Source organism: Psittacula echo, assembly GCF_963264785.1.
Source record: "Psittacula echo genome assembly, chromosome: 12".
NCBI lineage: Eukaryota > Metazoa > Chordata > Aves > Psittaciformes > Psittacidae > Psittacula > Psittacula echo.
In genome coordinates this window covers 8,122,301-8,143,597 of record NC_137747.1, presented here as the reverse complement: position 1 = coordinate 8,143,597, position 21,297 = coordinate 8,122,301, and the positions used below count along the sequence as shown (strand labels likewise).

General features: G+C 44.7%; 2 protein-coding genes across 2 annotated transcripts in view; one reads left to right on the top strand and one right to left on the bottom strand.

Moving 5' to 3' along the window:
- CHRNA4 (cholinergic receptor nicotinic alpha 4 subunit) overlaps window positions 1–2,937 on the top strand; it is a gene marked incomplete at both ends in the record, with an annotated part of 21,522 nt that extends 18,585 nt beyond the window's left edge. The window contains one exon of the mRNA XM_080628010.1: window positions 2,812–2,937. Coding sequence (XP_080484136.1) covers window positions 2,812–2,937 — 126 coding nt within the window. The remainder of the gene's footprint in view (window positions 1–2,811) is intronic.
- A 7,111-nt stretch (window positions 2,938–10,048) lies between these two features.
- The window catches only part of COL20A1 (collagen type XX alpha 1 chain), a gene marked incomplete at both ends in the record, with an annotated part of 43,870 nt that continues 32,621 nt past the window's right edge, over window positions 10,049–21,297 (bottom strand). Inside the window, 12 exons of the mRNA XM_080628140.1 lie at window positions 10,049–10,080; window positions 10,579–10,734; window positions 11,518–11,595; window positions 12,930–13,118; window positions 13,697–13,763; window positions 15,042–15,077; window positions 15,764–15,835; window positions 17,227–17,280; window positions 17,450–17,503; window positions 17,833–17,886; window positions 18,374–18,469; window positions 19,438–19,491. Coding sequence (XP_080484266.1) covers window positions 10,049–10,080; window positions 10,579–10,734; window positions 11,518–11,595; window positions 12,930–13,118; window positions 13,697–13,763; window positions 15,042–15,077; window positions 15,764–15,835; window positions 17,227–17,280; window positions 17,450–17,503; window positions 17,833–17,886; window positions 18,374–18,469; window positions 19,438–19,491 — 942 coding nt within the window. The remainder of the gene's footprint in view (window positions 10,081–10,578; window positions 10,735–11,517; window positions 11,596–12,929; window positions 13,119–13,696; window positions 13,764–15,041; window positions 15,078–15,763; window positions 15,836–17,226; window positions 17,281–17,449; window positions 17,504–17,832; window positions 17,887–18,373; window positions 18,470–19,437; window positions 19,492–21,297) is intronic.

Below are 21,297 nucleotides of genomic sequence, written 5' to 3'. Positions count from 1 at the left end.
CTGATTTTGCAAACATCTGATGCACTCCTAAATGTCATTTTCAAGAGGGACTGGGTATTTCTGCATACACCATTACTTGTGAAAGCAAATTTCTCTTGAACTTTTCAAGCTGTTTCTATTCTCTCATTCCCCACTTCTTTTCTCAAAGAGAAACTCATCTAGTTCTGTTGCTTTGCATGATTTAGCACTTACTTTTACTAGCATAAATACTCAGAAAAGCTTATTTTGCCAGAATGAGGCACTATTTACTCAGTCTAGTTTCCCAGTTGGACATCAGATGGTAAATTTCTGATGTTCTTTACGCACTGGTTGCATCATGAGATACTAATTCCATAAACACAACCAAACTTCTTCTCAGTGAGGGTGACAGAACACTGGAACAGGCTGCCCAGGGGGGTTGTGGAGTCTCCTTCTCTGGAGACATTCAAAACCCGCCTGGACACATTCCTGTGTAACCTTATCTAGGTGTTCCTGCTCTGGCAGGGGGATTGGACTAGATGATCTTTTGAGGTCCCTTCCAATCTCTAACATACTGTGATACTGTGTGATACCCAGAGCTTGCCTAGCTGCCCTTCTCATGTGGGATTTTAAACATCAGAGACTCCCTTCAGCTTTCAGCAAGTGATGAATAGATCAGAAAACACAAACAGCAAAGGGGAATTATGCACTGAAACCTTATCCTTGAGATGACAGAATTCCTTTTGATTTCAAGGGTGATTATTTCTTTTACTCACTCTATTATAGGTGGATGTGCTAAGGGCTGTACAATCATTAAACAACATGGTTTTCACCAAGAAGATAACAAGCTTCAAGATGAAGCTCTATTTGTTTACCGCTGCCTATTGAATAGCAAAGACCTGCTTAACTTGGTGCTGGTTTCCAAGGGAATAAAATGATCCATTGCATATATTTAACTGATTCTTACACTTCTGGAAACATTTAGGTATTCCTGAAATTTAAGATGCTTTGTTCAGAGAACAGATTAGGGGAAAACACGATAAGTTCTCCAGTGTGTGCCTCATTTCCCGATTTACAAAGCTGCTTACTGAGTCAAGGAGCTGGAGCAATCCCAGATGATTTAAAGGCTCAACCAAGCAGTCCACATGGCAAGTAATAAGAGGTGTAGTTAAAGAGCTCATTCTGCTGGCCTTGCTTCAGCTGTATGTTGCCTGTATTGAGGCACAGAGTGATGACAGGCACTTTGCAAATACATGGGAAGATTCATGGTCAGTTTATGAAGGGTTCAGCACACCAAAATGAGGTAAATGCACTTACCTTACCTGCAAGGAATGATTTTCTTTGCTTCATAAAATGCCACAACATTGGTCCTGGAAGCCAGGGTTGTATATTCTCTCCCTCTGACACATTGTGGTTTCTCTGTACAAGGTATAAGACAACATTTAGTGGTGCATTCTTGACTGACAAAGAGAAGGCTCAGGTGAGTTTACAGAGTTCCTGTGTTGTGCTCAGAGCTTGTTTGTTTGGTGCTTGACAGATCATAACATTTTAGGACCTGTGAAAACATCATCAGCTGCAAATGCCTATTTCACTGATAATTGGATTGTTTCCTTTACCAAAATGAATTTTAGACATAATCAGCACTTAGGAATCATAGAATGGGTAGGGTTGGAAAGGACCTTAAAGTCATCTAGTTCCAACACTACATCCTTCAAAAAAACCCCAAAAGTCAAACCAGGTCTCCCACAAATCATGTATTATCTCATACCTACTGTTCTGGGCTACTCCCTTATTATTATCTCTGTCTGAAACAAACCTGCTATCTATGGATGAAAAAGCCTGTACCATTATTATTGTGCTCTGCTTCCACTTGTGCTGCAGCTCTGGGCAGGGGGAAGCCACTATTTGCCCATGGTCACAGGCCAGGAGTACAATAAAGCAGCCCCAGCCTTGGCTTTGCTGTCTTCTCCTTACACCACACTCCTCACTTGCTGCAATCACAGCCACCGAAGAGGTTGGAGCTAGCTCCTGCTGAGATATCTTCCCAAAAGAACCAGGCAGTGTGCCAAAATTCAGCCCTCGGCTCTATTAATCACCAAGTGGTCCATTGTAGGAAACTATAATGGGTACAGCCATATCAAAAATCCCTTTGCCATCTGATCCGTCCTCTTCCTGGGAAAGAAATTAATAACAGCAATGTAATGAAAGAGGTTTTCATATGTATGTGGTTTCTTGCTTGATGAGATAGCCATTTACAATTCTTGCCTGATGGTATTAATAAGCGCTAGACCTTCCTCGAGGGGAATTGCTGGAAAATCCTCCAACAGCAAGACAATAGTAGCTAAAAAGCAGGGTGAGGATGACCTCTTCCTTTATTTGCTAGTTCTTTTTCACTGCTTACACACCCAAAGCTGTAAATCCCTTCGCAGAAAGGGTTTGGCTCCATTAATCTGTAAGCAAATCTATTTAGGACTATGGGGAAAAGCAGTGATTTCTTTCCCCCTCACTCCACCCTCCCCAGCTTGATTTACACACCCAGTTACAGCTGCTGCTCGTGGAAATTGGGATAGTGAGTGTGGAGATGGGCTTGATTATCCATGGGCGTATGTCATCCCTGGGGAGCTGTGAGCAGGGTTTGCAATTGCACATTCACACCCACACAGCCTTGGAATCTGTCTCCCACATCAGTGATTGATGGAATAAATCTTTGCCATCATATAGGAGCACTAAATGTGAGACCTTCCTCCCTATTTCTGGATTTAAATTGAAAATATCCTATTTAGGAATAAAATCCAGAACGTCTTTAATCTCAAATCAATGCTAATAATGAACCTTTAATCTCTGTATTCCCAGGTGAAGGAAGACTGGAAGTACGTTGCAATGGTCATTGACAGGATCTTCCTTTGGATGTTCATCATCGTGTGTTTGCTGGGAACTGTTGGTCTCTTTCTCCCACCATGGCTGGCAGGAATGATCTAAATACAACCCCAGAAGGAAGAAAGTGTATCCCATTCTATGGATTTTAGTTACCTGGAAGAAGAGAAGCAGAGAAATGGAGGCAGCCCTTTGAATAATTCACTGTGTGTCCACGCTTGAGTTGCTCCAGAGCTCTCTGGGAGTACTTCCCAAGGTCACATCGTTTTGCCAAGCCATTTTCATCTCCTCCATCTAATTTAGGGGAAAAATTCCTATTAAAGTCTGTACATAGCATGGTGGCATTTATTGGCATATACTCAGCAATGTAAGAACATGAGCTTGTTCCCTAAAGCAGCACATCAAGAGGCTTCGCATCGACAAACCAGCCCTTGGCAAATTAGCTCCAGTCATCTTCAGAGGTCTCGGTGTGCCCTGCCCTGTAATTCTGCCCTGTGAAGCTGAAGTGGTTCAGGACTGTGTGTCCCTGTATGAGTCATTTTATAAATAAAGTTCCAGGTTTGGGATACCTGTGCAGGATGTGGTCTGTGGTCAGCTGGGAAAGATGGACAGATTGGAAAGGCTAAAAGACTTGCTAGAGGCAGCTCAGCCCCTTTGGGACCAGCAGTGATGGTTAGCACAGCAGTTGCAGGCTTTATGTTGACAGATTTTACCTTGGCCAACGCCCTGCAGAAGCCATGGGACTGTAGCTGTGTGAGAATGGTGCAAATGAGGGTTTGGAGTTAAGATTCAGACCATGCTGGGAGCACGTTAATGCTAGGAAATTTCCTACATCCAAGTTATGGCTGCTGTAAAACAGCAGAAAGTCACCCTTGCTGTAGGTGGGGAATGGATTTAGACATGGTAAAGCCACAACAGAACTCCTAGCTGGTATGTTAGCATAAGAAGGAAATGTGCTATTATATGGGGAAACCTGAACAGGACACACAGCCACACTTGGGAATTCAGAATGTCCCTTTGCAGAAATTACAGGTATTATGGCCTTAAATTGGATCAGTTGTTTCAGCTGCTCTTCCCAGCTCTATCTAAACTAAATTAACCCTTTTGCACGTCTCATCCTTGCTTTGGGACCTGCAGCAAAAAGGCAGCGACAGAGGGAGGGGATGATGCCGGAGCTCTGTCCTGCTTTGGGGAGACATCAGTGCAGGATGGCAAAGCTAAGCCAGATGTGTGGGAGAAAGGCTGGAGGACAAAGGGTGAGCATGGGCTTCATCCACTTTCTGCTTGTTCTCTATATACATTTACAATCACAGGAGAGTGACCACACTGAAACAGACCTGAAGTCCACCCAGCTCAGCATCCCTTCTGTTTGGTACTTACAAACCCACTGTTCCCATCCTCATTGCTGGATTCCAAACTGGAACAGCACAGCAGGACCCAGCTCAGCATCTCCCTGCTTACTTTGGAGATCTCATAGGCAAAAGAGGTCATAAACATTTGACCACTGTGTGCAAAGACATATATATAAATATAAATACATATATAAAGCCTATATACATACAGTTTCCCCTGGGAGCTGCCTTGATCGCATGCCTCAGACCTGGGCTGAGAGGCTTTAGGCTTCACCCAGCATCTCCTGCACAGCAGACCTGCACAGGCTCATGACAGTAATGCTGGAACAAACCCAACATGGTTTGAAGAGGCTTCTTTGAAATACAAGTTACAGCGCTCAGTCTGAACAGTACAAAAATCAATGCAATGATCAGCCTGGCTGGCCTAAGCAGTACAACTGACCTCTGTGTTCCCAGGCTCAGCCAAGTGTCTGGAATCCATACAGCTCACACAAAAACATTGAGTAGCTGTGGTTTGGGCTAGTTCCATGAAGAGCTGGTGCTGGCACACAGAGGCAGGATGAGGAAGCCAGAGCTGCTGCTCCTCATTGCTTGTTTTCAGAATAAAGAGGGGCTCAGTCTTCCGAGATGCTAATTTATCCCTTTTCACAGTCAGTGAGTTTGCTTATGGCGATGAAAGGAAAACAACCAGCCAAACATCTTCAAGGTCTAGTGCATAAATGTACCAAAGCAGCTGCAGTCTGCAACGTGGGGCCGCATGCCACAGCAGGGCTGCAGTATGGTCTGTGCTGCAAACGGGATTCAGCAGCAGCTCAAGTCTGTGCTCACGTCTGCCAGCAAACATGGGCTTGGGCAGCAGTGGAGTGGTGGCCAAAGAAGACCAGGGATGGGGACCTACAGGGGTGAGGGTGGCTGTATGGTAAGTGCTGCGGTTGGGCCCCTGCCTTGCAGAAGAGAATGATTTGGGGGTAGTAGGAGAACTGATAAAGGTTTAAGGATAGACTTAAGAATCAAATGTATAAGGCAATTGAGTAGGGCTGTGCTTTGCTCATGGCAAAGGGCACATCTCAAATCTTCACCTTTTCTGCATAAAGTTATTGCTGGTGTGAACTGCAGCATCTCAAGGGGAGCAGAGCAGCACCCCATGGCAAGGACATGAAACTGCAGAACTGCCTTGCCACACGGGACGAGGAGGAGAGAGCCTCATACATCTGCTCCATTAGCACATCAGAAATGGCAGGTGTGATTGGGAGTGCTAAGGATATGGTTGTGTCCCTGAAGAGTGAGCGCCGCTGTGGGATCACAGGGTTTTGGCTCGATAAGATGGGAACTGACAGCTCAAACTGGTTGCAAAGACATTTGGGAAGAAGCTTGGGTAATGCAGATCACCGGCATCCTCTCCTGTGCACTAGATCAGTGCTAACATCATAGCATTTTTCATACAGAGGAAACTCCATTTCTTCTCATGTGGTATTAATATTTCCCCAGTTTAAATAAAGCCTTACCTTCTGCTTCTGCTGTGCCTCCTTGTGAAATCTGAGGGGAGAACATAGAAAACAATACCTACCGCTCTTTCATAGCCAAGCTATTCCGTCTTGGGCGTTGTTAAGAAGGATGCTGTCCCTCCATAGAATTCAGTGATGAGAAACTGGAATAAAACTGGGCCATGAACCAGAATATAACTGTAGAATGATGAATAATTCTGCTATTCCAAACCCATGAAACACAAAGAGAGGGGTTTTTTAGCATATGAAAGACTCCAGGAAAATGTATGCAGCAGCGCTGTTAACATTTGCAGTGCTCCCAGCTCAGAACTGATTCCCAGGACTTGACTGAACAAGCTGACATCAGAAGAGTGAGGAAGCAAGACTGGGATACAGCAGGAGCTCTAAAACTGTCTTGAAAAGACCCAGAGCAAAGTAACGGGTTTTTAAGGGTTTGGGAATGCAACCACTTGTGAAGGAGGGATTCTGTTCTCACCATAGTGTTTCATTCCCACCAGTACGGCTCCCCTGGCCATGAATGGAAGAAGACCAAAGGCACAGAAACCTGACTGTAATAACCTCACTTACCACCATTTGCCTGTTTTTCCTTACATCCTCTCTCCTATGGTTCCCTTATGCTCCCTTTGCCTGGGTCATCTTCCCAGCCATAGGGTACACAGGATATTTTCCCTGCAGCTGGCTGGTAGGGTGATCCAAGTAATGCCCATTTCCCCAGCATTTTCAGGCCTGTTTTCCACCACATCCTCTCATTCTCCAGTGAGCTGATCTGCATAGGTATCTGCATATCACCTCCCTGTTGGGTGAGTTTCTCTGCAGACATTTATCAACACGCTGGACTCAAGGAAATACAGAGATAGGGAGAAAGATGCATGTGTGAGATTCAAGATTCACATACAAGACTAAGGAAAACCCCTCTGTAACAGCCCCACCTGCCTTGACAATGCCCATGGGCTCTCCCCCACTGCAGTGATGTCCATTTATGACATTTATTATACCCATCCAGGATGGGTTTTTTTTGTTTCCAGCCCTTTAAATCTGGTCAAACCAAGCTGCAGAACCCTGGAGAAAGACTTTTTCTAGCTGCTTGTTAGCAGTGTTGCTGGTTCATCTCTGTGCTTCAGGTAGCTTACTCTTGAGACCCATTTAGTACCTTAAAATGATGCTCGTAGCAAAGTAAAGAATCTGTCTCCAAAATGTCCTCAGCCTCTGCCAGAATCCAGCTGCACTGGATCGGTCAAACTGCAGAAGGGATAGAAACCCCCTAATCCATCCCAGTTTAAGGACTGGAGAATAGAAGTTGTAAAGAAAGTGAAGATATGATGTCACATCATGCACCGTGTACAACAGAAAGTCTCTGTGACACTGATTACTTAAGGGCAGTCATAAGAATGAGCAAATCAGAACAGAGGATTTGAACGGGGACTGATCAGAAGGGGAGGGGAGCAGGCATTAGTCTGCAAAGCTGAAGAAATGTTAGGAACTTGTGAACTTGTGGGATTTCACAGGGACTTGTTAAATCTGTGCACTGAGGTTCATTCAGGTTTATCAGAAAACAGGTTTAAATCCAGAAAAACTGGTTGCAAGCTTCCATTTGTAGCAGTTAAAGCTTTGAGAACACAAAGCCTCTACTTAAAAAAGATCTACAGGAGAGGGTTCTAGACCACATTGCTCATGAATGACCGTGTTCTTAACTGCAGTTTGCATTAGAAGGGATAGATTGGGCCAGAAAGGCACAGAGCATGCTAAAGAGCAGCACAAGAGGGAAAACAAGAGGCAGTGCTCAGTGAAAAGTGTAGGGTATTAGTGTCCACAAATGGTTTCTGTACTCACGGACAGAAGAGGGAACTGTAGCTTGAGCTGGGCATCTCCATTTCCATCTGCATCTCCAGGCTACTGCATTTCTCCAGTTGCTGCAATCTTTCCTTCTTGCTGTTTAATAGCAGCCGATGTTCATTGCTGGATTAGGACACTCTCAGTGCCTAAAATCTGTCTGCAGAAATGCTCCTTGGCTTCAAGGAACTGGGTTACAAAGCGCTTGCACACAGTCTCTGTGACAGACTAAGTAACCATGACTTCAAGTAAATAAAACCACTCCTGGGACAAAGTTTAGGAACACAAATGGGCAAATTTCTTGTGCTAATCAATAGCCCTTCTTGGACCCAATTTTGTTAAAGTCTGATCCTTCATGCTGTATCTGAAATAATCAGACAAATGCAAAGCAAATATCACGTGAAACAGATGAAATCCCAAGGCAGGCAGTGAGATGATGTTCATAACTCTCAAAAGCAGTTGATAAAGAAAAATGAAGGAGCCCTTTACTAGATCTGAAGAGGCAGAACAGCAAGTTCAGAGCTGGGTATTTGGCTGCACTGATTTAAATCAGAAAGAAAGCAGGATTACCTGAGAAATACAGATATTCCACATTGCACTGCTTGCCTCCCCCAGTTTGTGAGGAAGATGTTTCATAAGAACAGGTTTAGGTTCTGCTGTGCAGGGTACCCCTTTTACCCCCTCGCTTTTCCTTCCCACTGCTTTGCATCTGCCAGTTGTCGCTGCTATTGGGGTTTATATTCAGTGCTAAATTCAGAACTATTCTGAAGGCAGCTTAATGCAGGTTGGGTGGGCTTCTTTTCAGAATGCCTTCATTTTACAGACAATAGGGAAAACACCTGATAAATGACCTGCATAAATGAAAACACCTATCACCCCAAAACACATATGCAGGGTGTCTACCCTACCAAATGCATCTCTTCCAAACACCATGTTCCCAATGCGCTGTATACTTCGGCTCCTCTGACCTCTCCTTTCTCTTCTGGCTGGAGCTTTGTCTGCAGCAACACCTAAGCTAGAAAGAATTCTATTTTATGTGTCAAGGCAACCTTGGGAAGCTCCAAAGCGAACAGAAACACTACTTCTATCAGAGTAGTATTTTTATGCATTTTCCTATACTTTCCAAAGGGAATTATGTCATACTGAAAACATTAATTCTTGGGAGTGTCTAGAGAATGAACATACATTAAGCCAAGGACTACTTTAAATACTTACAGGATGCAGTAATCGTATTTTTACGTGACTTTGTTCTGATATGTTCCAGTGTTGCTATAGCAAAATTTCTTAATTCTATGGGATTTTTCCGTAATGACAAAAAGAAACATAATCTGGATTCATTGCCTAAACAATCTAATTTTCTTAAGGTAGACCTCTTTCTCTTTGACATTTATGTGACAATCTACGTTCTAAATGTGGTTGTATTTGCTGTTAAGTTATAACCATATGAATACTCAGCTGCGAGTCTGCATGGAGCTACAGAAATTGCACGTCCAAACTATGTGCACGATGCTCCACTTTTTGCCTCTAAACATCTCTGAAGAACTGGCACTTGTGGCTTCTGCTTTTGCAAACAATGGAATATTTTGTTGCTCCAGGTTTAAATCAGTTGTTTGGGAAGCAGGGGCAGTTTACAAGCAGCGTAACCAAGCACAGCCTAACCTAGGGACTGCAAAGGAGGAGGTACATTTGTATCAGTGTCTGTATGGGTTGTTGTAGATACACATTGTAGATACATATTAGGCTGTGGCTCAGGCAAGGAAAGGGGTGTAACACGGCAGCTACCTCCATGTCATATACATAAAAGCCGGGCTCAGAGCTATTCAATATTCTACCTGATGAGATGTAAAGCAGCTGCTCAGAGTGCAGGAGGGAGAGATGGAAAAGGGCAGTAGGTTAATCTCGAGCTCCTCTCAGAACACGACTGTGCTCTGTCTGATCTGAGGCTTTGCTTGATGGTTACCAAGCCGCAGAGAATGAGGCTAAACTGTATTTGTCACATCACAGGAAGGTTATCGTGCTGTCTGCAGCACTTGTGTACATAACACCCCTGCAAGGAAGCCATCAGTGTTTTGCCAGTAGCAGAATCAGTCAAAATGATGCTAGACTTTGTGAATCAACAGAAAATGCAGTTTTGCTCCAGTGGCTTTGTATCTTTGGGCACAAGGTGCTGTTTTTTCTCTGTGCTGGGGACTCAGAATAACAAATGACCAAAAGAAAGCACAAGCAGACAAATGGGCAGAAATCATCTGTTATTTCTGAGCATCTCAATACATTATTTCTTATTTTCTTACAAGTCTGTCAGCCTCTGTCTGCGTCTTTGTCTTTGGGACATGCAATGTGAGCTTGAACACTGCAGTTGTCCACGCTGAAAATCAGACAGATGACTCCTTTGAACTGGTGGCTTTAGTGTTTGATTGGCTTGTCCATGTAGAAATGATGGGACATTGAAGAAACACAAACAACACATCTGGTGTTCAGGTTCCTGCTTCTCTTGGAGTGCATGGAGCTTTCACCCAGAGCTTTCCAGGGCTAAGCAATGTCTTCAGCTGCCTCCACACCAACTGTCAGGGGATGAAATCTGTGTGTGGAAAGGAGATGAAGCCACTGAGCAAAAGAATAAATCAGTGTCAAGTACTAAGAAAAACTGGCATAAAATTAATTCTTTTCCCTTGTAAATCTTCATTTCAATGCCAGTCATTTTCTTCATTACCCAGGTCTTTGTACAATTGAAATGTATGTGTAGGAACTGAGGCACTGCTCCTTTCTATTCACCATAGAAATATTGCTGGGGACATTAAGAACTGAAGGTACCCTCATGATCACTCTACCTGCTGACTGCTGCTGCAGTTATGTCTTTAGCTATGAAGGATGACTGAGGAGTAGTCAATTGAATTGGCTTTTATCCCTATGAATTGCATGTGAATCAACCTGCTTGCTTTACAAAGGAGGCTTTCACAGGACTGAGGGTGCCTGAAGGATCAGCAAAGGGCTCTTCCTCGAGAAAGAGAAGTTAACAGCTATGAAACAACAACTTTTGTACCAAGGCAATCAGGACTTACCTCTCCTTTCTGCGCCGTAACATCCAGAGATATCACAGCCCCCTGGATATCCGGACTGCCCAGGCTGCCCTCTGACACCGGGAAAACCTTGAGGACCAACATTCCCAGGATGACCCTTTGGACCTGGTTTTCCCAGCACAACTTCTCCTGGTGGGCCTAAAGAAGGAGAAGCGCTGTGAACTGTAGCACATCTACTTTAGCTGCTTCTGTGTAAAACCTCTTCTGTTTCCTCCATCGTACGTGGTGGTTGATTTTCTGAGTACTGTTTCCTCATTTTGGTGGAAAAATGAGTGGAAAACCTCTTCTGAACCCCAGTATCTAAAGGGCTTATTCTTGATCTTAAGGGTGCCCAGCTTGGCTAAAAATGGAGCCTGGTTGTGAGAATCCAAAGTCCACCTATGTGTCAATGCTGAAAATCACCTTAACCCCAGGATCAATCTCAAAATAATTGGTTTTTATGTATGTACACATAAACGTGTTTTCAGCTAGAAAAATTTAAATACAGAAGATTGTATTTGACCACATTCTCTTGGTAGTGCGTGGCTTGATACCAGTGGCAAATCTCCCACGGATTCCAAGTAACAGGGATCAGGAGGAAAGAGTACACCAAATCCTAGCAGATTACTCAAAACCCCTTTCACAAGCCGGATTTTCAGAGTTTCTCTTCCCTGAGCATCTGGTCTTGCATACAAAAAGGCAGCGGAACTGAAACTCTCCGTATGTGTCTCAGATCTTTAAAATACATCATTATCTGGGAATGGGTACCGGAACGAAGAACTACCTAGAGCAGAAAAGAACCAACCAGGATGGTGCCAACAGTGTTGGGGTGGGAAGGTCAGTCTGCCCCACCGTAGTGGTCCTATGGCTGAATGATGCTTTGAATCTGACAGCTGTGGATGGTCCCAATGGGTCAATACAAAGAAGCTGTATTCACTCTACCTGTTCTGCCTCTGGGTCCTTGGATCCCTTCCTCACTGGCTCCAGACATCCCCTTTTCTCCTTTGGGCCCTGGGGCACCTAAATGCAGATAAAAGGTAAGTGTCCCTTCACTGTATTCTGCATTATACCCTGAATTAATGCTCCTGCAGTCTCCCCACCAGGCTCTTTGGTGTTGAAGTGGAGTCACAGCCTCTAGCACCACAGAGAAATTCCATTTGCTTTAATTTGGTACGGGCATCTACTCTCTCTTCCAGAGTAGCCATTTGCCTGTGACCAACAGGGCTCCAGCTAGCACTGATTTACAGCCTGATACAGGTGAGAATGAAGCTTTTGCACAGAGAAATTCATAGCGCTGGTGTTCGTGCACTGGCCTGAGTGTGAGGTCCACTGCCATGCTCTTCACATGGGTCAGACAAACCACAAGCTGAACTGTCCCTTCGACCGGGCTCTGGTAAATCAGGACTCCTGTTTTTGCATGAAATTGCTCCTGAAACCAGCACATCTCAGAGAAATGGGAGCATTTTGATAAAACACTGTTTTTCTTATTTTAAGATGGAAATATTTGGATCAGCCATGTCCTCAGGATTGTTTTTCAGTGAGATCTGTCTTCTCCAATCTCCTTGCTCAATTGGCTGGAAACATCTACAAGTTCTTACTTCCCTTTGCTCTTAAGTGATGTTTTGATAAGTTCTGCAGATACCAGATAAGACTGAATAGTGACAAAGTAAGGAGTTAAACAGGAGGCCTTTAGTTACTCAGAGGTGTCAGGATGCTGCTGTGGTTTTCATTTTATTCTGACAATTACTTGAGCTGCTGACAAATGTTATCTGCAAATCCAAGCAAAACGTATTCCCACCATTCACTCATTCATGTGCAATAACTGATGCCACTTCCTGAGATTACATTAATCTATTTCTTTAGTCATGTGTGAAGCTTTTGTTGTTGGAACTACTGCTCCAGAAACCTACTTCCACTTTCAGAATCTCTTCAGTTGCCTTATGCCTTCCTTCAGTGATTTCTAAGACTCATCCTTTCTGCCCAGAGGTGGTCTGTTCTACCACCACATGTACATCCAAATGGCTGTTACTTTTGCTTTTCAGTACAGAAACCCTCCTGCTCTCTAAAGTGAAACTCTCCATATCCCCAGACCTACACAGTGTAGCAACCTGGCCTTTCTGAAAGCACAGCTTGCAGAAAGAGCAGGCTGCATCTGTCTTGGCCCTGCTCTTTGACCTATCTAACTTGGGGTTCTCTTCCTAGAAGAGAGAAGTCCAAAAGGAAAATAGCAAAGAGATGAGATAACATCATAGATTGTCTTTATACTTAATACTTTACGCTTTTAGTGCTTGAGACACTATAATGTTTAGTACCAATGTATAATAAAAGATGCTTACAAATGCTTCTATCCATACCTCTTTCTCCAGGATACCCATCTTTGCCTGGCTGTCCAGGGATGCCATATTCTCCTCTTTCTCCATTACTCCCAGGGGGACCTGGAGGACCTGGCGGTCCTGGTTCTCCTGGTCTTAACCTTTCTTCCCAAATAGGAACTGGCTTCCTTGCATGTTCATGAATGAATGAATCAAATTTCAACACATGAGCTGAGAAGGCAAGACAGAAAATGAATGTTTCCTTGGTTGGGAGATTCCGAAAAGAGACAGAAAGGTTGTCAAGCAATGTTGTCTAAAAAGGTACTTTAAAATGAACAGCTAGTGCTAAAAAGCTGTCAGTCCAAACTGAGAAAGCCAGAAGCTGAAGAGGAAGATGGGCAGCTGAGTCATGACTTTGCTGCCTGACCTTGGGCAAACTACTGCTTCTCCTTGTGCATCACAGACAGGAGCTTTACCAAAAATGCTTCATCTCAAGAAGAATCAGCACACAAATCACCAAAAGAATAACTTCCTTCAAATGAGTTTCAAGCTTTTCCATTTAAGAAATAAAGGAATCTTCACAAAGTGCAAAAGGCTTTTCCAAAGAAGGTCTCTGTGTTAACACCACCCAATAAAACCAGTGAAGCACTGGGACCCTGTGATGGTATGTTTGCTGTGTGAGGTGCTCAACATGGCACATGGATGGAGGAGCTCCCAAGGTCAATACAGCTTCATGCTGTCTCCCTTTTAGTTTTGTTCACTGCTGGAGAGGTACGAACCCATTCAGGAGCTGGGCTGGTTATACTCACTTTGGATCATCCGCTCACAAGCCTGACTCACGAGCTGGTAAATTGTGGCCAAGGACTGTGGTTCCCCCTAAAGCAAAACATTGTTTTCAATTAAAAAAGAAAAGGAAGCATTAATATCTTCAAACAAGGCTGGGGATCACCAGGCACGGCTGCTTTCTGCCCATTCTTCCTCTCAGCTAGAGTTTCAGAGATATTAATTACTGTGAAACGCAGCTTTATTTATTTAACATGAAGCTGGGAAGCCGTAAAATTGAAATTGGGAAACGTCAATAATTGCTTTTCTCCTGCACATCAAACAGCCCAGATTGACTCTCAATAACAACCGAAGCTACCAAACAAAGGGGAGGAAATTTCACTCTCATGTTCTATCAAAAGAAGATGCTAAGTCCATAACTCAATGCTCTGTGATATGGAAAACATTTAATGTGATCAGATATTACAACATCCTATCTTTGTCTAAATCTTTTATGAATATTGATTCTTATTGTATTCTGAATAAATCACATATAAAGGGTTTAGAAAGCTTTAGTGATGTAGGGAAAAGTGATAAAAATGCCAAAAGCTGCTTAAAAATAAACTGTGAAAATTCATAATTTACACACTGCGTGCTTCCAAAACCAGTTATGAAATGCGCAGCTCTGGCTGGATCACTGCGCAGATTACACAGGCTTAAAACATTAACTTAGCACAACACCCAAGGAGGGGGACAAAGGAAAGTTCCACTGCAACGTAAGTGAAAGGGAAAGGAAAAGCTGGTGGGAATGGAAGGAGAATGTTGTGAAAAATTCCAATGCTGAGGCATTCCCTTGAGACAGAAGAACCTCACCCCTGACTGAAGCCTAATTCACACGAGCCAATCTCAGCAATGAGACTCAGACTCCTAGAAAGACACAAGGCTTCTTTTTAACCAGAGGTCAGGATGAGAAACCTTCTTCCCACAATAAAATAACCTCCAAAGGCAGTGTGGATCTCCTGAGCATAAAGGCTCAGGAGCACCACGGAGGGTTATTGCACGAGTCCCCTCTTATGCAATGCGGAACAGCTCAGTGAAGCCAAGTGGTTTTGTTTTCCCCTCTCAACAAAGGATGGGTTTCCCATTGGCATTTCTTCTTCACGACTACAACTGATACTAATGAGCTCCTGACTGCTGCAGGGTTATTTCTATCCCAGCAGCACAGCTTGTGCAGGTGAATGAAAGGGCAACAGGCCATAGGTACAGGAAGCTGTTCGACACTCCACAGGCTTGGTTTATATATGTGAGTGTAGCTTGCAAAACAGGTTACCCCATCCATCCATTTGAGTGTAGGATACAGAAGCAGTGATGTCTAGAATGAAAATAACTCACTTTCTCTCCTCTTTCTCCTTTTGGACCAGGCAGCCCCTATGAGGAAAGAAAAGGGAATAAAATATTTAGGGAAAAGAAGAGCAGAAGAAAACAACAACAACAAAGTCAGTGGGATGTGGGTTGTATTAATGGGACATGGAGCACAAAGTTTGTTCCCCACACTCTTTATCTTTTCCTTGACCTCCTGATTGACTAGAAGAGCTGCAAACTTATAGGAATATTTTAGGTTCAATTTAAAGAATACTACTGCTAAAGCAGCAGCAGGAGCAGTGGTGGAAAGCATCATCAATAGGGATGCAGAAATTCCTCAATCTTACAATCTTAAAACAGATTTCCCAACATAGGAGGTGGTTTTAATGTCTGAGAAGAAGATATAACTGACATTTAGACCTGCAGTTGCCCCTATAAGCCCATCATTGACTACTCCAGCTCAGGTCTGATTTCTTGCTTTATTATAGAATCTTACACCAGGAATCTACTTGGATGTTGGATTTTATGTAGCTTCTGAATCTACAGAGAGCAAACAGGGGTGGGATTTGTTAAACGCCTTATCAAGAGTTAAGCATCATGGCCTTTGCATATCCAGGTATCTCCTTAAGAAGGATGAGTGTGAATGAAAACTATTTTTTAGATTCCGAGGAAAAGCTGCTGTGGGAATAGCTTGTTTCCACCCAATTATTTCATGCCCTGGCCTTCTCTGAGACCTAAAAGCAAACACTTACTGTTGGTCCAACATCACCCGGAGGTCCCTTCTCTCCACTGCTGCCTCGGGAGCCTGTCACTCCTTGGAAACCCTGCAGACATAGAAGTCTGGTTACTTCACAACTTTCTTCTTCTTCTGCCCAAGGCTGACAACTCCCTACAGCTCCAGGGGCACCAGTAGTTTGAGTTTAGAGGACTCTAGCAAGGGTGTTGGAGCCTCAAGGTTTACAGTGGTACCTTGTCCAGGCATGAGTCCAGTTTTAGGAGTATATTGTATACACCTCATATTCACTTCATTTCCTATTACTGCATCAGTTATGCCCAAGCCAGCAAGACTGAGTTTTGCCAACAAACTCCAATGTATTTTTTACCGTACAGGCTTTAGATTCTTCATTATATATTTATATTTAGACATAGCTTAGAGGATAACCCTTTCCTTCAGTCTGCTAATACCATACTTTTCCATTCTTTATCCTTTAAGACCTGTGTTTGCCTCTAATACTTTACAGCAGTAACAGCAGCTTAGAGAATAGGAAGTGCCTTCTTTGGTCATCTCTTTGTGAAGTTCCTGTGTCCCTTGGAGCCGTAAAGAGAAGAAAAAAAGGGCCAAAACCAACCAGTAGAAATACTTTCTTTTGTAATGTCCCAGTTATTACATTTAAGCTCAGTAGAGATCAGCAACTCTTTTGATGGTTAAAAATGAAAGGAGTTTTGAAGGCAACACCAGAACAGCTTCAAGAGCCTGCTCTGAAGGCTACACAGCTGAGGTTCAACCCTGCCAGCCCCACATGTCCCCAGGATGAACAAGTCAAAGGTATGAGCTAAATTCAACCTTAGCTCCCATAAATAGAACAACCGCTGTGGGGTTTAATGCAAAGGCAGCAGTGAGCAATCCCCATCTTATACTATTCAGGCCTTCCAATTCCTTATCCTTGAGAATCAGTAACTATCAGGTCCACCACCCATCATCTAAACCCAAATTTGGTTTTTTCCTGTATAAAGTGTTCCCGTTTCACAGAACTTGGCAGGTTTGTGGTGCCTTCAAATTAGCAGATGGATGTAAATCAACAGATCTAAAAGTTCTGTTATCCTGGGCACAACAGAGCCCTAGCAACAGATACTGGAAACTGTGTGTGGGGAACCTTTCACACATGCCTGCATCCTCCAGCTCCTGCTGATTTCAGTCTAACAAGCTCATGTACCTTAAACTCAACCAACAGTTGACAATGGTAGCACCAGGAAAGCAAAAATAGCAAATCAAGGATCTCTTTGCCGGGCCAAGACTTCCCTAGAACTTGGCAGGAGGAGGTTTTTCTTGTTGTGCTGACAGTGGCAGAGAAATGGGACATCTGCCCAATGTGCCAGGAATTCCCTGTGATACCTCAAGAGGAGGTTTTGCCTTGGATGGCAGCTTCTCATCAGAAACCACAAGCTCCTGCTGAGGAAGAGGTTTCAACATGCATCACAGATAGCAAGTACTCACCCTTGGTCCAGGAGGTCCTGGAGGCCCAGCTGTGCCTTCTAGTCCCCTCACCCCCTGCAAAGCCGAATCCATTTATAAATGAGAGGGTTCAGAGGGACCTAGCAAGCACTGAGGTGGGTTTTCCATGTGTTTCTTTTAACTTTTGCACTGAGTGCATTAGGTCTCTGCTTACAGCAGAATTTGGGGCACCCATGGATGAAAACTGAGAGGTGAGGTGTTTTACCTTTGCACCTTGAAGACCATCCCTGCCTGGAGCTCCCTGCACACCGGGAATGCCCTGTAAATCAGAATTGCTGAGTAAAGTTGGCATCTGATTATCATGCCCTACTTCATCTTGTAACAGGGGACATAAGAAAAAAGATGGAAGAAGAAACAGTTATTCATTAAACAGAGCAGTCACTGTTACCCCACCTTTAATTCCATTCCATCTAGCTTCCAGGTTGGTCTATCTTTCTAACACCAACTGACTCAGTTTTTCCCTTGGAACAGTGATGACAGTTTCCAACCGGACAACAGCAGCAGCTCTATGGCTTTTCAACCTTGCTTAAAGTAGTTACTGGGAAAAATGGGGGAATCTTTGAAACAATTAGAAGGAATGGTGTCTACCTGCAGGCCAGGACTTCCAGTGTCTCCTTTCTCTCCTTTAATTCCCGGGGGTCCCTTGGATTAAAGCAGAAGCACATAGTTAAGCACATTGCAGCATCCTTTAAGGCAAACCACATCCTGCTGCTTCACATCCACGTCCCAGCCTACTCCTGCTCTCTGTGGTGTTACAGAGTAATTTACAGCCCCAGCATGTATATGGGGGTTCTGCCGTCCCAGACATGCACACAGCACACACTCCTCCCTCTACTCCTTGCCAAGCAACAATGAGCATTGCAAAGGAAAATGCCTGAATACTCCATTGGGCTGTTTTCCTTTACGACACATTAGGGAGAGTGTGGACAAAACAGTCTTTTGCCAGAATGACTTAGTGCAGAGCCTTGTCAGCATGAAAACATCATCATCTCTCTCCACTGCAGCTGCCCAGCTGTTAGCGAGGATGATGTGAATTCACAGCTCATGTTTTGGGGGCTTTGCTGAGACACCGGTTGCCGAGACATGTTCTAACTGCAAAGAACGAGTGATGAAAAGAACAGTCACATACCACAGGACCCTGCACCGTGATTCCTTGGGAACCTGGAGAGCCTTGCTGGCCACTAGGACCCTCTGGCCCTACTTGTCCAGGTGGACCTGGTTCACCCTAAAGCCAAAGACATGAAATCAGACATAAGGAAAGCAAGCAATTAGTGCCTGTTCTCCACATGGGCTGCATTGTGTGACCTGGGTCAGCATGAACCATCAACAGGATTCAAGATAAAGTCAGGATAGTGAGGGAATCTCTAATAGCCTCAGGTGCCTTTGTGTTTTAGGTCCAGTGGTTTAGTGCATCTTTCAAGCTTGGAAGTGCTCAAGGCCAGGTTGGACACAGGGGCTTGGAGCAAGCTGCTCTAGTGAAAGGTGTCCATGCCCGTGGCAGGGGTTGGAGCTGGATGAGCTTTAAGGTCCCTTCCAACCCAACCCATTCTGTGATTCATGGGATAAAACAGCAAAGCTGCAGATGGTGCTTTGCAAAGCACAATTCACCAAAGCAGCAGGTTGTTCCCATTAGTCAAGGTGGCCAGAGAGGGAAGGGAATTGTTCCTTAACCCATGGCTGAGATTTGCATCCATTCTCATTCCCTGCCTAGTCTGGAGATTCAGACCCAGCAGCTCCTTATGCTCACCTCAGGGCTACTCCTGAAGACTTTGTGTGGTTCTTGCTCTGCTTTGCTTCTCACACTGCTCTGCCCAGAGCAGTACCAATCTCTCTGCTTTGGAGGCAGCCAGAACAAGCACAGCACAAAGTCTGACCATTTCCCAGCGAGACTGCTTACAGAGGACATTGCTGACCACATATATTGCATTAATTCAGTGCAATCAGGCTCATCACCTCAATTGCCAAAACCCAACTGAACATTTCATTAACAATAAGTTAGTCCATCTTCCTCAATGCATCAGTCCTTAAGGCACTGTTTGGTGCAGTGAGGCAGTCCCTGAGTCCTGAGTCCAGCTCAGATCAGGAATGAGCACATCCAGCTGCACTAATAGAGGAGTCTGGGCTCCTGCACCATCCCTTCAACACAGCCTGAAGCAAACAAAGCCAGAGGTAACGCTGAGTACCAGCACTCACCTTGGGTCCTGGCTCCCCCTGCTCGCCTTGGGGTCCTCTCCTCCCAGGGCTGCCCTGCCAGCAGGACACAAAACTGCTGTTAGGAACATCACAGTCTTTATTGCAGTGCAACCAGGAGCCTAGGGGCAGAAGTTGGTGCACTTTGCTGTGCACAGTGAAAGATGTTCCCTACCCCAGAGAGCTTGGAGAAATGAAGGCAAGCAGAAAATGAATCAAGTCACCCAGCAGATGTGGAAGAGGAGAGATGAAGTTTCTACCTCCTCTCTCTAACTCCCCCAGTGAATCCGTGTTGCGACAGCATCCTGTGTGGACATGGGTACACACTCGAGAAGAGGTGTTCACATCTACAGACCTTTAGGACTATGCTGGTTTTTAAATCATCCAAAGAGAGCAGACACATGATGAGACTGGGGACAGCAACCAGCTCTGGGGAGACCTGGCTGAGCTCTGCATCTGCTTGGCTGCAGGATGGAGAGAAGAAACCAGTCTTCTGGCACTAACCAACATGATGTGAACTTTTGACATCTGAATCTGAAAGCTGCTATTCTGGCAGCTAAAAACCAATGGATTCGAATGAAGAGGCACAGGCAGGGAGCTTTGGGAAAGGTGTTTTCAGAAGCTCATTTCAGAAGTCAGCTGGACCTGGTCAAAACCACTCCTTAAGGACAGTGATAATCACAAGGTGAGGCATAGTCTTGCTAAGTGGAGTTGTAAAAATAGCTTCTGTAACTGCAGCAAATTCCCGAGGGTTTAGTGGTGTGAGGAGGAGGGTATGTGTCAAAACTGCATTTTCTCTAATGCTTAAAGAGCCCTGCTCTGCGGAGCTGTTTAACCCACAGGGCAATGCAAGCTGGTCATTATGGGCGTAGGATGTGGAAGCAAACTGTGCTGGTGGAGTGTGCTGTTAATTAAACTTCCACCAGAACGAGCACTTAATTACTCTGCAGCGAGGCTGCTGCTCCTTGCAAAGCGTGACACTGAATCCACTTCAGCCACAGCAACGCAAGAGGTGATCTGAAACCTTTTCACTGGAGGATGGAGGCTACTGTGTATTTAATGGCTGTTTTCCAGGTGAAAAGCACTGGCACTGGTTGAAATGGGCTGCTCTGGTGGTCAGGGCTCAGCTGCCTTGTGCAAGTCAGATGTGTCCAACCTGCTCTGGGGACTGACGGGATTGCAAAGCCTCCTCTTTCTCTTTACACTGCGCACCCACAAAGACACTCGCAAGGCTCCCACTTAACGTAGAAGCCAAATAGGAAGGTTTTGTGGTGATTTTAGTTGTGTTTACAAAGAGTTTCGGAGCCTCCAACCCATGAAATCTCTGCAGGCACCGGGGGTGACCTGTCCTCTCCTAAGAGGATTAATGTGGGAGTGGGAGCTGCTCAGCTTGTTCCCAGCTGTAGGTGTTGTGTTGCCAAATCGCCATCTCCCCATTTCATCAGCATCTGAAATCTGAAGGGCATCGCTCAGACTTGCCCTGGGACGAGCAGGACATCCCTGAGATCAGACCGGAGGAAAAGGCAACTCAAGTTGCACCAGGAGAGGTTTAGGAGATAAGGGATATTAGGAAAAAATCCTTCCATTAAAGGCTTGTCCAGCCCTGGAAGAGGCTGCCCAGCGCAGCAGTGGAATCACCATTCCTGGGGGTATTTAAAGATGTGTAGATGTGGCACTTGGGGACATGGTTTAGAGGTGGCCTTGGCAGAGCTGGGTTAATGGTTGGACTCAATGATTTTAAAGGTCTTTTCCAGCCTAAATGATTCCATGATTCTATAACTTCATGGACCTCCAGGATCATCACACTCCTGCCTGGAATGCCCAGACAGCATGAACTCAAACCACTGTGTGCAGTACACAGCA